We start from the raw sequence: 16,572 nt of genomic DNA on the forward strand, positions 1-16,572 counted from the left end.
GCTGATCCATCAGCTTCACCCAGGAGCTGGGCGGAAAATTCCTCATCTCAATAAATAGGCTGTGAAATGCCCCCAAGTGGCTTCTGGTGGCACTTCCAGTCCTTGCCATGAGAAAATTCAACAAAGGTTATGGCCTCGGCTGTTCTGCTGCATTCAATCGGGAGCTAGAGTGTAGCTGTAGCCCTTTCTGGACGCCAGGTGGCAGTCCATCATTAATATTAAAGCCAAGCAAGACCTTGTGTACCAGAAACTCCCAAATTTCATGTGCAACGTCTATTACGGTCTGATTACAATTCCACAGCAGTTTAGTTGTTGCTTAATGAACTGTTCCTGAAAAGGAATCCTACATGTTCCAGCAGAAATTCTCTTTTGTTAACCGCTGGGCCATACAGAATATTTTTGACTTGAGTTATTCATAAAAGTTTATAGTACGCTATTTTTAAGGGGTGATTGACTAGAGATTGTAAAAGTATGACAAGATTTATATCTAGAGAGACTTGTTCTGAACACAGACATGGTACTTGTAAAGCAAGCTATATCTCCTTGGACCTGTCTTCCTTTCCCACTTCTAATTAGCATTAATTAGAGTACACTGGTAGGACTGCTCTTCTATGAAGTATTATGCCAAAGCCACAGAAGCTCAATCTCTTTAGAAGCTCATCTCTGTAATTAGCTTTTACTGATCATTGTCAGAGTAATACAGTTAATAACCTTTTCCTACATCCTTCAGAGTTATCAGTAGCCCTGCAGTTAAAGGGAATAGGATAGGAAATAGGAAGTCTGGTTATTACCATCTTACCTAGAGAAGTGGGCTGCCTTTGTCCACTTGGATCAAATCCATTTTCTCATAGTTTGATGCCAACATAATCTCCCCTTAAAGCAAGAAAACATCTTTGAATTACAACTGGTTCTAAGTAATCCAGTGCTTGAGAAATGTAGGATGACACCAGAGCTCTAGTGCAAAACTGGGACTAAATTTGCTGTAAGTCAGTACTAGGGACCTTCTGCAGGATTCCTCACAGACCCCTACTGCTTTGAAAAGCTGTTAATTTTGATGCATCGCTACTGCTAATCTTAGCTTCCCTCCAACCATGTTTTTGTATTACCAAAAAGCTCCAAAATATATGAAGAAATAAAAATATAAATCAACTATTAGAGAAGTCTGGGGGCTCTAAGAAGTTCACTGTACAGGCAGAAGACTGAAAGATGCTTCACTGATGCTTGATTATCTCCCTTTTAGAGGGCCTGATTCAGCAACATTATTTCAGACTGAGTACTACTGATCCATGCAAGGAGTCCTAGGGAGGATGGGTATGGGACTCACATGAAGTAGAGGAAACGTTTTTTGAAGACCTGTAGGGATGGCGACTCAACTACTTCCCTGGGCAGCCTGTTCTGATACTTTACAACCTTTTTGGTGAAGCTTTTTTTCCTAATATCCAACATAAGTCTCCCCTGGCACAAATTAAAGCCATCTCCTCTTGTCATACATCTCAGATGACATCTGTTGGTGCTTTTCAGCAAAAGAAGACAAAGGATTTACAGCTATTGTCCAGCTAAGTCTTACAATTCTTTGCAATGAAAACAAGTCTATCTGAAATGCAGTGCAGGAAGTTGTGGGCAGTTACAACTTACAAGAGTTCTTCAATCTCGTTCTTTAGGCATTTTCTTTCCATGTCTGGAGATACTCTGGCTGTCACTGTAACATAAGTGGCCCAATGAGATCTAGGAGAGAGAAAAAGTGCATCCTGCCAAGTGCTTTTATCAATGAAAAAACTTGAATTAGAGATAAAGAGTATGGGACACTTGGAGACTAACTTCAAAAATCTGGCCAAAATCAATTTCCAGGCAGGATTGCAATAGAAACTGGGAGAAAACCTAATCAAGGAAGAGAAGACAATAGGGCCATCTATCTTGAGTGTCAGCTAGCAGGTTGCTTGCATCCCCATCACAGTGATGTATGTTCTTTTGCATAATGCAATGTATTAACCTGCTGCCAATTCTGAGTTGTTTAGCACACGGCTTGCCTTCCTTACTGTGTATTATCAGATCTATGGGGTACAAAGGTAGGTAGTTAGCTGTATATCACTGAATGGACTGGGAATAGGATAGATTGGAAGAGATGAGTGAACAGCTGGCCTGACAGGACGTAGCAAAAAGAGCAGTGCACACTTGACCCACCAATTAATTGTAAACTCAAAGTGCACGCTTTACTTCTGTTCCATAATACACAAACTAATGATGTGCCTCATAAGCTCACTGTTACTGAATATTATTCCCATATTCTCTTTCACATGCACACAAGAAATTAGGCACTGCCTGTATCAGCTCTTGTAATAGGCTTCAGGATCTGGGTTTGGAGCTTCTCTGACTTCAGATAAATAAGAGATGCATTTCCCTCTTGATGTGGCTGTTCCTTTCTTGCCTCTGTCACTGAGTGCATGTGCAAGGGAAATTGAGCTATGGCTTCATGCAGGACTGTAGTTTTCTCTTGTTTCTTAGAAACAATACCGCTGAGCTGAGAGAAATTAAAATGGAAAAAACTAAAAACCACCCACAGAAAAGAGGTTAAAACTGCACCCTGAGGTTGAGCTATCAGCCTCAAGTTAAATGATCCTTTTATGCTTTTAGGAATTGAGTTTCACTGTTGAGTGGCTAGTTGGAAACATAGATGACTTGCTGACAAAAGAGGCTGAGACCATTCACTGCTTTTTCTGATGGATCTAACTGCTTGTAAAAGAAGCTATCAGTAGAGGCAGGGTTATGGAACAGTGAAAAACTAAAACAGTACCAATGGTATATGGCATGGATCCTGCTAGTTGCTCTTTCATCAATGTTATGTTTTTGCTTACAGAGTTAGGAAGAACTCTAACAGCCAGGAAATCCCAACATAACCTACTCTGTTCTGCCGTTGTCCTTCCAAAGGATGCGGGGCATGTCTTGCACAGGGTAATATATTAGCATCAGCTAATACATTAACAAATACCACATAAAATAGTAGTAGGGGTAGGATTTAGGACTCCTGCAAAGAGCTGCCATTCCCATTTGGCACTTCCAGCCAGACATGGCAGCAGGCAGAAAGCATTTTTACCAGTCTTATTTGTATAGCAAATCACCTCTGCACCTCTGTAAGCTGCTGTTCTTCAGACTATTTTGGATGCTTTGCTTTATGACATTCCCTTAAAATGTTTAACATCTTCATATGCAATGCCAACTTCTTGAAGATAAACTTAAAGGTGCTTGGAAAGTTATGCACAAATTTGGACTAAAATGTAAATTACTGTGAAAGAAAAATTTCTTATAGAACAGTTCGGTTTTGATACTGAGCTGAAAGGACAAATGGTCTCTTCCTTGATAGAACAAGAATCAGATTTGACGTGCTTTATTTGCAGATAGGTCAAACTTCACTATGTTTAGTTAGCTAGAAGGAAGTCTGGAAACTTTGTGTTACTTAACCAACTTCATCTGCAAGAAAATACAGACTTGTATGTCAAAGTGAGGGCAAGATGATCCTGGAGGATGTGTCAGAAGATTAGGTGAGGAAGTCATGCTATGTGTATGTCCTTGGATGTGTAACCGACTAAGCTCAATACGCGTGCCGAAGCTGAAACAGTGTGATAAGAAAGAACAGAGCCTGAGCATGCACAGGAACTGGGTTCAACCAGTGAACACAGTGAGGAAGACTACCGATGACACCAGAGACCCCCAAAAGACCACTGGTGGATACAAATGCAGGTGTCAGAGGCATTTACATAGTTTAATGAGCTATGGGAAATAGTGTGAATATGTTAACTATTTCACAAAAATCTGATGAATATTTGATTGTATATAACCTCCATAGTTTGGACACCTCTGTACACACGCTATGTGGAGGATCTGATCCCCTGCACGTCCAGCACCACAGTTAAAGAATGCCTGCTTTCTGCAACTCCAAACTGAGTCTCAGAGAGCTTCTCTGACTGATGTTTATGGTAACAGTTGGAAGGGACCTTTGAAGATCATTGAGTCCAACTGCCTGACCTCTCCAGGGCAAACCGAAAGTTAAAGCATATAAATGAGGGCAGTGGCCAAATGTCTCTTAAACACTGTCAGGTGTGGGCTATCAACCTTTTAAAGGGCTATATAATGTCTTTTTTTAATTATTATTATTTTTAATTTTTCTTCAGGAGAAAGTTGCAAGCTAGGGCCCTGGTGCCGAGTTCTGCAGCTGCCCAAGCCCTAACTTTGGGGTTTGTGCTTTAGACAGATTTTCCGGCTTCTCTGAAGCGTTTTTTGGAGCGTTTCAGCTCTGTGTGCTTGTGGCCGGCTGCCCGCAGGAGCAGCGCCTGAGGCACGCTGCCCGCAGCTATCGGCGGCGCTGAGGTGGCAGGCGGGTCCCCGGGCTGCCCCTAACATGGCGGCGCGGCCTGCCGGAGCCTAGCCCCGCAGCACGGGCACCGCGGGCTCTCTCTGCACGCCGCAGCCCCGCTCGCCGCCAGAACGCGGACCGAGGCCGGGCACCGCAGCCGTTGACGCCCCGTCACGGTGCCGGTGGGCGGAGGGAGGCGGCCGCCATTTGGCGGGGCGGGGCGAGGGGCGGGCTGCCGCCGCCCTGTTTGCGTTCAAAAATCTGCGGGCGGCGGGGCCGCTGGTGCTCGGGGCCATCCTTCACAGCTCCCCAGGCGGAGGGCTCGGGGGGCTCTCGCGGCTGCCGTGCCTGTGGTCGCGACCTCCCTGCGGGTCAGGAGGGGCCGGGGAGGCGGCTCTCGCCTGGAGGAGCGGAGGGCTTCGCTGGGGAGCGCTCGCTGCGGGTGCTGAGCCTGCTGCGTGTGGCTCCCTCCAGCCATGGCATCGCAGGAGGTGTCCGAGGCGCTCTCCTTCAGCCTGAGCGGCGTGAGGGAGCGGATGCGGGAGAAGAGAAACGGCGTCTTGAGAACCGCGAAGCTGAACGCATCGCTCGCGTCGAAAATCAAAACGAAAATCCTGAGTGAGTACAGCTCGCCTTGCAGCACGCGTGGAGGGGCAGGTCGAACCTGCACCTCTGGCCTGGGGAGGCAGCCTCTTACCGGGAGCTGAGAGCTAACAACGGCTTCTCGGCCTCCGGCTGCCTGGGGAATTCAGTACCCGGCAGTGCAGAGTTCACTGAGGTGCCTGAAGGTGCCTGAGGTGAATGTGACAAGTGTAACAAGCTGTGGAGGGATCGTGCTGCTTTCAAACAGCAGCTGGGGCTGTTGCAGGCCGCTGTAGTAGCGTTTCCGATGGCATTAGGTAACTCTGCTTGTGTAGCTGAGTCCTCAGGATCCATGCTGGGGGTCCAAACACCAGAAGTGAGTGTAAAAAGTATTTTGATATTTATGTAATCTATTGCAGAAGCTAGCTCAACTGTAATTTCTGTTTTTTTTTTTTTTTTTTTTTTTTTTTTTTTTTTGGGGGGGGGAGGATACTGATGAAGTAATGCATAGGGTTATATGGATTACCTTGAAAAAGTTAGATGTTATTGTTACTTCTATTTATTTATTTTGAAATTGGGAAATAAGGTTTTAAATCTGCTCAAATGATGCTGTAGAGGAAGGCAGGTTTTTCTCCTTTTTGGATGGAGATGAGGACAGAGCTATAGCTGACTTCCTCAACCAGAAGGATGTCTGTCTGTACTCAGCTCCTGAACCATACCATCATTTATTAAGAACTGAGGTAGTAGCTTGCTGACTGAGCATGACCCTCTGGGACTGCAGAAGGTGTCAGTGTCTGAAGTGTGGAAGGTTATTATGGAAAGTTTCTCTGCTGCTGTCTGGAGAATTCGGTAGTTACCTCTGTATGGGAAGGAACTATACCACTGACTGTGTGGAGGACTACTGAGTTGTAGAGATCTGAGCCTGAGGCGAAGCTCATCTGGGAAGGGGAAGGCATGGATGTGACCTGAATGTTGATTCTTTGTGTACTTATCTATTGCTTACAGATAACTCCTCCACTATTAAAGTTTCCCTAAAGCACAACAATAAAGCACTGGCACTGGCCCTTAATGCGGAGAAAGCCAATGCACAGAGGCTTATCCAGGAGAAGATCAGCTTGCAGAAGGAGGTGGAGCACTGCCACTTCCAGAATGCCATGCTGCGGCACAAGCTCTTCTTACTGGTATGGCACTGACAGAGGGGCCCTCATTGAGAGGGGTGGTGGGCAGCACTAGTACCTCAGTCTTGGGAGAGGTGTGTGAGCTGTCACTGACTGTATCTTCTGCATCTGAAACAAGTGCCCATATTAGTATTTATTGTTTCTTCTAAGCTGTGTTCTTAGAAGGGCTGAACTTTTTTTTTCTGGCTACCTTTGTCGTTGTTGGGACATATATTTAGATTTAATGCACTTACTGCTTCTCTCTTTATTACCTCAATATAGAGTAACACCATGAAAGAACTTGAAAACCTTGTGGCTGCAGTTAAGATGGCTCGTCTGTCTGAGGTAAACCATAGGAGATACGAATGCATTGGTTGTACTAGAAATGAGGCTGTGTTTCTCTTGCGTTGTGTCCCTTCAAGTGTTTGATGTTTCTTCTGTTTTTCTTGGCTTGCTTGCTGGCTGCATTCTCATTTTAAGGTTGGTGCTAATGATTTTTAGGGTTGGATCTTGGGTAACTTCCACAGCAGAGGCTACGGTTATAAGCTGTCTTCCTCTGGGTCATTGGCTGTATTGACCAGGCGACTTCTGCTTAGGCCAGGTTGTGTTTTTTTGCATGCTGGTCCTGTCTGTTGCCATGGTGACTTGGAATAGGGAACAAGACATTTCACATACGGTATGTCATTTGGGGTATTTGGGGAAACCTTCTTCCTAGTCTCAGATTATCTGAACTACCTAAAGTATATTCTTAAACCTGTGGAGGCAGAATCTGACTCTGCTGCAATTCATTGAGCATAACTTGTAGTAAATGACTTCTGTAAACCAGCAAATAGCTGTATGAGCCAAGGCCTGTGCCTGCAAATATCCTCCTGGAAGCTGGACAAGCAGCCTTCTGCAAAAGACTCCGTTTTTTTGAAACATTGGAGCGGGAGGATGGGATTTCTGGTTGTGCAGTTTTAAACTGAAGAGGGTAATTGGTATATTTGACAGTTTTCTGGGTGAAACTGAGTTGCTGCTGTCTCTGTGCAAGGGGCTGCACAGGTGATTGCAAGAGCTCTAAACCAACCTTCTATTTCTCTGTTCTACAGTTCCATACAAGTCCTTCGTCCCTGTCCCATGGCCGGAAGAGCAGCATAACTGAAGATAGTTGGTTTGACATTAGTGCAGATGGTCATTTTGTGAGGTGGGCCTTAAAATGTCAGATTCTGGAATTCCTTGTGTTTTGTGTGTGTGCCCAGTTGTCTCTTTCCCATAAGATGCCTTCTTTAGAAAACCAGTTTGGTATTTTCCTTTACCCTGTGTCTTTCTGCTGCCATTTCTTGTCTTACTTGCCTTAGTGCCAAGTCTTTGTATGAATTTACCCTTCTCCCTCCTGTGTTTGAAAACACATGTGGTGGTTTTAAACAACTGGGCAGTTGAGCTCTACCACAATGCTCTCACTCCCCCTCGTCAAAGGGAAAGGGGGAGAAAATAATGATGAAAAGGGCTCAAGGGTTGAGATAAGGATGGGGAGATCACTTGACAATGTATTGTCATGGGCAAAACAGACTCAGCATAGGGAGACTGATAAAATTTATTGCCTATTACTAAAAAGCTAGAGAAGGGAGAAACAAAGAAAACAAACCAAGAACTCTTTCCTCTATCCACCATCTTTCACCTCCTCTGCCCCAGGCGGCACAGGGGAATGGGGTCTGTGGTCAGTCCATAGCACTTCGCCTCTGCTGCTCCTTCACAGTCCTTCCCACAGGATGCTGTCCTGCCTGAACGCATCCTGCAGGGGCTTCCCACAGGCAGCAGCTCTTCAAGAACCGCTCCCACACAGCTCTGTACCACGGGGTCCATCCATCCCCCAGGAGCAAACTGCTCCAGCACGGGTCCCCCACAGGTGGGTGGCAGCTCTCCCCAGCCCCCTGCTCCTGCGGGGGCTCTCCATGGGCCACAGCCTCCTTCAGGCCACCTCCACCTGCTACACCGGGGGCTCTTCCACAGGCTGCATCATGGAGATCTGCGCCATGTGGGACCAACGGGCTGCAGGGGGACAGCCTGCTCCACCAGGGGCCTCTCCACAGGCTGCAGGGGAACTGCTGCTGTGTGCCTGGAGCACCTCCTGCTGCACTGACTTGGGATCTGCAGGGCTGGTTCTCACTCCTCTCTGCCAGCTGCTGATGTGCAGCAGTTTTTTTCCCTTTCTTAAATATGTTCTCACAGAGGTCCAAACAACATTGCTTAGTGGCTTGGCTCCGGACAGTGGTGGGTCTGTTTGGAGCTGTCTGAAACTGGCCCTTATTCAACATGGGGCAGCTTCTGGATTCTCAGAAAGGCCACCCTTGCAGCCCCCTGCTACTAAAACCTTGCCACATAAACCCACTGCAACACATGACTTTCAGATAGTTTTCACCAGCCACAGAGAAAAAAGTTTTCTTCCCCAGCCCATGTTCTGTGTAGCTTCACAGACAGTAGATCATAGATCATTAAGGCTGGAAAAGACCTCCAATATCATCTGGTCCTACCACCACTGTCACCCCACTAAACCATGTTCCTAAGCACCACATCCAGTCTTTCCTTAAACACCCCCAGGGATGGTCACTCCATTGCCTCCCTGTTCTTTTGGCTTCTGAGGCCTGTTGCAGGTATGAAACATGCTCTACTGCTGTTTTTTCTCACCAGTGGTGAGCTGATGTCACTGAGGGTGCCTGTTTCAAAGCCACGTGATGAGGGACAGCAAGGTGGCAGCTCCACAGCTGTACGGAAGTCCTTGGTCAGTCTTCGGAGATCTGCTTCTGATAAGCCTCAGGAAATTGTGCCTGTTGTCTCCAAAGATGCTTTGCCATCAAAGCTTGCTAAGAAGCCTCAGTCCCACCAGGAAGAAAATAGGAATAAGCAGAGTGAAGCAATGGAAGCACAAGAGGTTTTCCTTGGCTCTTCTCTCTCTGGAGGTATGTGCATCTTCTGTGGTTGTTGTGGTGTGATTTGGTATGTGTGTAGATGTTGTGTATGAGTGTAGTACCATAGCTCCCCTTCGCTCCTAACTATTGCCCTGGTAGCTTCTAATTACAGTTAGGATCTATGTGCTCCAGTGACACTGATACTACCAGAGCTCTGGGTATCCCAGAATGGGATGTCTCAGTGGGAATGACTGACATTTGCAGTATCTCAGGACTACTCATTAGTTTTCCCAAATAATAGGGACTGAGCTTACATAAGATTTTTCGGAAGTGCTTGAAGGTGCTATTCCCCAGAACATAACTGGGTGCACAGCTCCTGTTCCATGTGGCTTTGCCATATGAATAACTTTCATATACATCCTGAGCACCCCTAAATATTAGGGCTGTTTAAGGGGTTTTGCTTCAGGTTGCCTTTGTGTTCTGAGCAAAGTCAGCTGAGCAATTCTGTTACTATGGTGAATTTGGGGAGTCCCTGTGGAACAAAACCCTGCCTTTTCTATCTTCGGGCTTCCTGGTAGTATGCAGGACATGTGTCTAGTGGTACTGAGAAAGCTGACTTCTGCCTGCTATGTTCCTCAGTCTTAGGAATTAATTTTGTCTTTCCAACAGAGTCCTTGTGCACCACTCAACAAAATCTCAATGATTCGCCAGCACTTGCTTGGGAAAGTCAGCCACTTCCATATGAGGATGATGAGATGGTGAAGCAATTTTGTCATCGTCTCTCAAAAGGGCATGTTACTCAGAGAAAAAAGCGTTCCACCCTGTTTGCAACAAGCACTCTGTCTTCTAGTGAGGATACCTTCCCACATGTCAGCTCTACTGAGGCAACCCCGTGCAGTTTGACTAAGGACAGCAGCAGCTCCAGCAAGAGCAACACACAGGCACAGCTGAAATCTCCCAGCTACCCGGTTTCATCTTCTCAAGCCACTGTTAGTCCCAGTAAAAAATCTTTGGGTAAAGAGACTTGCTGTGATCAGCCACAGGCTGAAGAAACTGGGTGTGGTGTTGAAATGGATCCCAGCCATAGCAAAGTCTTGAAGCTTATTCCTGTAAAGGTTAAAAGTAAGGGTAACTGTAAAACTAGTGAGAAAAAAACTGTTAAAAAGGCAAGCACAGGAAAGAAAAAAAAAAAAGTTAAAAACAATGTGGAAAATAGCCCTGATATACCTCAAGATGAAGGGAGTACCCTAAATGCAAAGAAGCTTTTTCAGTCAGAAGTTGCAACATGTTCTAGTGAGTCAGAAGCCTCAGATATGAGGCAGAAGGCTTGTGTGGGGTCTTTGGAGAGGAAGAACAGAGGCTGTAGTGTGGAGCAACATTCCCATTGTCCTGATGAAGTCCGAGTTCCCAGAAGAACATACGTGGTGAATCCAGCACAACTGAATAGTCTTGGAAGTGCTGACTTACCGCAACAAGTTAAGAAAGATGCTATCTTTGAGTTTGAAAGCATGGAGGATTTATTAAAAAGTCCAGTTCATGCCTTCTCAAGTCATAAAGTTTCCTCAGATGAGTCCACTTTACAAAACTCAGTTTTGCTGAGGAATGAGACTTCAAATGCACGTGCTTTACAGGACTTACCAAGTGTGAGCACAAAGAGCATCAGACAGAAAGCCAACAGAAAAACTATAGTAATTAGGCAAATAAATGACTCTGGGGAGACTCTCGTAAGCAATGTGAAGATACCTGAAGCCAAAGCTGAAAAACAGTCTAAAAGAAGCCAGACAAGCAGGAGGAAGACTGTCAGGGTAAGCGGTTGTAGCGATCAGAGAAATGAAGATAATTTTGGATCCTGTATAGGTGTTCCAGAAGTAGCTAAGGAGTGCATGAAGAATTCACTAGATAAATGTAGCAGGAAGACTTATGTTGTTTGTCCTTCAGGTCTTACAGGAAACTTGGTTAGTGTCCAGACAAATTCTGAAGGAAATGAAATTGTACCTTCTACGTCTATTTCTGGGAGCCAAGCTAGCAAAATTCCCAGACTTCAGAAGATGATAGCTGCTCAGAACAATAAAAAAGAACCAGGGGACCTTCAAGAAAAGGAGCAAGCTGAAGATGACAGCACAAATGCTCAGCAAAAAGGGGCTGATCCCAAAGCAAAGCCTCGGAGGAACAGGAACACCCCTACTCCTCCAAAGATGGATTTCCTCACCAGACAGAGCAATGGTGCCAATGTGCTCCCTGGAAGTTCAGTGGAACTTGCATCAAAGCAAACTGTCCTGATGGGGAAACTTTCCTGCACGGCAGATCTGCTGTCTGAGCCAGTTGTCTCCCTGGAGGAGCAGATCGCTGAGATACCACATACAAAAAATCTTACGGGCTCTTCACAAAGTCTTGAGTCCTCTTCTGTGATCTGCTCTGGAGCTTTACATTTCAGAGCCGGCCTTACAGATGTACTGGTTTCCAAGAGCTTAAGTACTGAGGGCAACAGAATCCCAGAGAAATCCTCTCTTTGGCCAGAGTGCTCTCAGGTTTTTAAAGAAAGGGATGGAGAAGTACCTGGGGAAAGAAACCAGCATGGGTCAAGTTCTGAAGATCATTCTCAGAATTCATCTTTGGAGAAATGTGGTAGGTGGTGGGCTGGGGAAAGGACCTGTGTTTGTAGACGAGTATCAAAGGATGCAGATCGTGCTTATACTCTCATGGTTTATGGAGTTAAAGATCAATGTTCAGTACGCAATTTATGCTTCTACTTATGCTGGTCAGTCACTTCCATGGCTGCATTTGTTTGTAGTTTATCAGCTTTTCTGTTGAAACTTCTGGTGGTCTTTCATGCATAGGTACTGGGAAGTTAAGAGCATATGCTGTAAGTCTCTTTTTCCCACGCTTGTTATCTACAGGGCATGCCTGTCAATTTAAAAAACTGACCTGCTCAACAGTTGAAAGGCATAACCTGATGCTAACCCTGGCCACTGGAGTTGGCATTACTGAGGCGCAGCAATTAATTACTGTGCAATTAAAAATAACAGCTCTTCATCCCAAATGGTTAATGCTGCAAGGGTTCAGACTTTATACTTTTAAGTGGCAACATCAATGAAACTTCTTCAGGAGCTACATAAGCTTTTTTTTTTTTTTCTTCCCCCATTGGGGATTTCTTTTTTTTTTTCCATTTTGTTTCCCAAAGGATTTGGAGGTATATCCCATGTCTGGTAGCAGTAGTTACTTTGACTCTTTCCGGGAGCTTGTTATTGCATGTTCTGTGAACAGTTATGTGCGGTTGTGGAGAAGGGGGGAAGTTTGTTCTGTCTTCTTGGCTGACTTTATTTTGAAAGCTGCAGTAAACATTGGCATGGTCCTGCTTTGCAGGAAGCCTTGCTGGAAGTCTCTTAGGTTGTTGAGGTGCTTTAAACTTGATTTCTACAACGTGTAAACTTCTGGGGGCCGTTAGAGCTGTCAACTACCATTTCTGCAAGGAGAGGCTGCTACAGCTGGGCACAATTATATTTGCGGTATTAGTGACTGTAGTATTTGCAGTATTTTTCAGTGAGTAACCTAGTTTGATCCATGAGCTGAATTTTGAGAAGCACCTCTGGAATTTTGGGATAAAAATGGCCTCCTGAGTTTAGAGGTGACATGATTAGATTCAGGATTATGTGGTGTTCAGAGGAACCTGGTAATGCAGACATTCTCTGGCAGCTGTTTTTCTAAGAAATTACTTTGATTTGGAAACACTATGATCAACTCGTGTGCATGTCTCTCTTTATAGAGTCCAAACCACTGCAGGACCTTACCAATGCCAGGACTCTGTCCCTCCCCAGCTCGGAAGAAGTGTCAGGGCGCTTAATCAGGCGGAGACGAGAACCAACCTGCTACAAGGAGCCAAAAATCGCAAGGTTAGGACTTAAACTATTCCTTCCTGTGACTTTTCTTATGCTGCAAACCCTTGCTCTCCTTTCATACACTTGATCTCCAAGGCTGGATCCTCTGTCGCTTTCTTTGTCTTTAGTCCCTCTTACCCTTCATGTTTCTGTGAGTCCTTCTGCCACAGTGTGGTTAAACAGAAATTCTGCACTAGTATAGATGCATGTGCAGGCTTCTGGTAACATGTTGCCAAAGAGCAATTTCCCTCACCAAACAAAAACTTGTCTTAGCAGACTTTGTACGTGGTAGCCTAGTGCTAGTGAGGGATTAACATGAGGTTAAAATGTAGGATAAATAAAGAGAATAAAGGGAAAGCCCTGCTTTTCCTTGTTGCTGTTCTGTGCTATTTGAAGTTCTAGACAACAATTAAGTAATACCTCAATTTTAATCAGATTTCAGTGAAAGAAATGCAAGATCTTGAGGAGGATGTCTCCCCATGTACTCAGTGTATGTGGCAGGGTTTTGGTAGGGGAGGGGAGCTGACAGGGTGTCCTCGGTGAGAACAGTACAGAAGCTGCCCCATGTTAGATAAGAGCCAGTTCCAGATGGCTTCAGAAGGGACCTGCTGCTGGCCAGAGCTGAGCCAATAAGCAATGCTGCTTGCACTTGTGAGTGTATTTAAGAAAGCAGAAAAAAGATACTGCACAGCAGCTGGGAGCGAGGAGTGAGAACGTAGAGGAAAAACAGCCCTGCAGGCACCAAGGTCAGTGAAGAAGGAGGGCAGGAGATGCTCCAGGCATGGAGCAGCAGTTCCCCTGTGGAGAGGCTCCTGGCAGAGCAGGTTGTCCCTCTGCAGCCTGTGGTGTATCACACCAGAGCAGATCTCCATGCTGCAGCCCGTGGTGGAACAGTTGGATATGGCCTGAAGGAGACTGCAGCCCTTGGAGAGAGAGCCCACACAGCAGACTCTGGGCCAGAAGTGCAGCCTGTGGAGGCGAGCTCACAGAGGAGCAAGAGTTGCCACCTGTGGGTGACCCATGCTGGAGCAGTTTGTTCCAGCAGGACTGCACCCCATGCTACAGACCCATATTGGAGCAGCTCTTGAAGAACTGTAGCCTGTGGGAAGCCCCCAGAGGACCAGTTCAAGAAGGGCTGTGTCCTGTGGGAGGAACCCCACGTTGGAGTGGGGCAGACAGTGACCGTGAAGGAGCGATGGAGACGAACCATTCAGGACTGACCACAGCCCCCCATTCACCTGCACTGCTCAGGAAGAGGATGGATGGGAGGAAGGCTTTTTTAGTTTGCTTTTAGCTCTCACTGCTCTAGTCTGTTAGTAGTAGGCAATAAATTACATTACTTTCCCTTAGGCTGAATCTGTTCTGCCTGTGATAGTAATTGGTGAGTGATTTCCCTCTCCTGATTTCTAGTTATGAACAGTTTTTCATCATACTTCCTCCCTCTGTTCTGTTGAGGAAGGAGAGTGAGAGAACAGTGTGTTGGAGCTTAGCTAGCCATTGGTGTGTAACCACCGCACCCCATGAGCAGGTTGGGTAATGTTTGCTGCTTCTGGCAGGGATGAGTACCAGAGCAAGGAGCTGCATCTCTTCCCTAATAAACTGTTGCATTATCTAGTAGCTACTGTTCAGAAGCACTGAATTCCTAAAATGATGTCTTCTGTTAAATTGATTTTGTTAAAACAATGCCTGTGCTGGCTAGGTGATGCTGTGTTTTTCCCTGAAAAGTACTGCAGTGTGAATTTCATGTGAGAAATTAGTTATAATGGTTCAGAAAGTACTCTGTATGGGTATAGCTGATCCAGTAGGGGACAACAACTAAACCGTACTACCCAGTCATCTTATGATAGAAGCATCTCAGTAAAAACAGAAACTTTAGAGACTCAAATCATACGTGTATTCGAGAAACCTCTTGATGGTTCAGTCTAACCCTTTTGGTTCTGCAGCAAACTGAGACGGGGTGACCCATTTACAGACACGGAGTTCCTCCACTCCCCTATCTACAAAAGCAAAAAGAAGATCAAAGCCAAGGAAATGACCAAGAAGATCAAAGAGGAAAAAAATTTCTGAATAGTGTACTGGTGCTAAGGCAAGCAAACTGGTAACAAGGGGGGAAGAAGGAGCCAGAAGTGAAATAGTGGTTAATTGGCAGCCATCAAGCTCCTGGCTTGTGTATCTTTGCTAGAATGTATCTAGTATTGTGTGTATATTTTTAAAAATATAAATAAAATCTATGTGGACAGTATAAAAAGCTTTGTGACATTTGATCTATCTCTGGTTGTCCCTGTTTCTCCCCCCTCTCTGCCAGTCCTCTCTTGGCTCAACACAAGCCAGGAAAGAATACACCTGGGAGGGGAGAGCTCATCTTCTGGCACTGCAGATACCACAAGACTGCTGCCTGGGGTTTCAAAAGAGTGCAGCAGCCTGGGCTTTGACAGCAAGCAGAAAAGGAGGCTAATGTACTGCCCAGTGTTACCTCCTGGTGGAAGGTGGTTTCTGTACGGGCAGAAAGTTGCTGGGGAATCATGTTTAGGATTGAATGCTAAAGCATTGGACAGCCCTAGAAGTCAGAGCTCTGCTGCTCTCAAAGGGAGCCATGTCAGAGAACTGATGTACATGTATTTGCTTTCTGAGGATTTGCATATATGTGGAGTTGAAAACAGCCTTCCACCACCAGTCTTAAGCATGAAACATGTACACATCTAACTACATCAGTGTCAGCCCTAAAGGTAAGTTAGGCCTTACTTTGCTTATGGACAACTTTTTGCTGGTGCTCACTGCTGGGACTGTTGGTGCAAGGTGGTGTTAATGTTAGTGAGAGCCACAAGGGTCCAAGAGCTCTGAGTTTGCTGGTACACTGCAAAGTAGATGATCACGTTTCATGAAATCCTGTACTGTTCCATTGCACACTGAGTGTCCACTGACCTCCAGCTCTTGATGTGATAGGATCTACTGGTGTTTAACTTTGAAGGCTATTGATGTTTGAGTGAGTGATAGGGAAAAAAAAAGGAACATACTAGTCATAAAAGAGAGAGGGAATGAGTATCCACAGAAGCAGGAAAAGTAGTCCCTCATTCTCCGTGGCAGAGCAGGCAAAGCTCACATTGCCTTTTTTTCCCTCCTAATGCAGAGGCAATACTGCTTGCTCTCCTCAGTACTACAGCAGCACTCTTCAGTTCATGTAGATAGATTGGGTCCTGCTGTACCCTATGGAGTCCTCCAGAAGGTGGAAGTTTTGTGTTGGTGCAGAAGGAAAGCTATACTGTCAGGGAATTAAAAACAAAACGGAAGTATAAGCTTTAATTCCCCTTCCCTCTTAGTTTGTTCTGTTCCCTGAAAAGGGCTAAGATTCTCCCTGTATTCTGTAATGCCAGAGGCTGGGTAGGAGCTAGTAAGTAACAAGACAATTTGTCAGAGGTGCTGCTGTATTATGACCCATCTGATTGTGGCGTGCTACTTGTGCCCGCAGGCAGGTAGGCACGTAGATCAAGATATTTCTGATGGATATTTCCATTGTCTCAAGAGTATTCAGAAATAACTTTTCTAGGTGCACTTTTTACATGCTGTTGTTAATAACAGACTACCACACTGGGTGTTGTGTTCATTCACGCTGTGGTCAGTGACAGCTGTTAGTAATTGCAGAGCTGTGTTTCAAACACATGCTCAGCCCTAGAGAACTGTTAATGCTAGCTGATTCAATTTGATCAATTTTGCATTTCCATCCTAAC

The 16,572-nt window shown here is 45.5% G+C and overlaps 1 protein-coding gene across 1 annotated transcript; it reads left to right on the forward strand.

The window, feature by feature from the left end:
• The first annotated feature begins 4,645 nt into the window (after positions 1 to 4,645).
• Positions 4,646 to 15,523, forward strand: LOC309879755 (uncharacterized protein). The gene is made up of 8 exons (XM_082763927.1): positions 4,646 to 4,966; positions 5,936 to 6,111; positions 6,370 to 6,432; positions 7,176 to 7,270; positions 8,755 to 9,023; positions 9,642 to 11,597; positions 12,736 to 12,862; positions 14,791 to 15,523. Exons 1-8 carry the CDS (start codon positions 4,825 to 4,827, stop codon positions 14,912 to 14,914), a joined length of 2,952 nt encoding a protein of 983 aa, XP_082620053.1. The 5' UTR covers positions 4,646 to 4,824; the 3' UTR covers positions 14,915 to 15,523.
• Positions 15,524 to 16,572: the final 1,049 nt, after the last annotated feature.

Source organism: Aythya marila (assembly GCF_965140915.1).
Source record: "Aythya marila genome assembly, chromosome: 6".
In the NCBI taxonomy this organism is placed as follows: Eukaryota; Metazoa; Chordata; class Aves; order Anseriformes; family Anatidae; genus Aythya; species Aythya marila.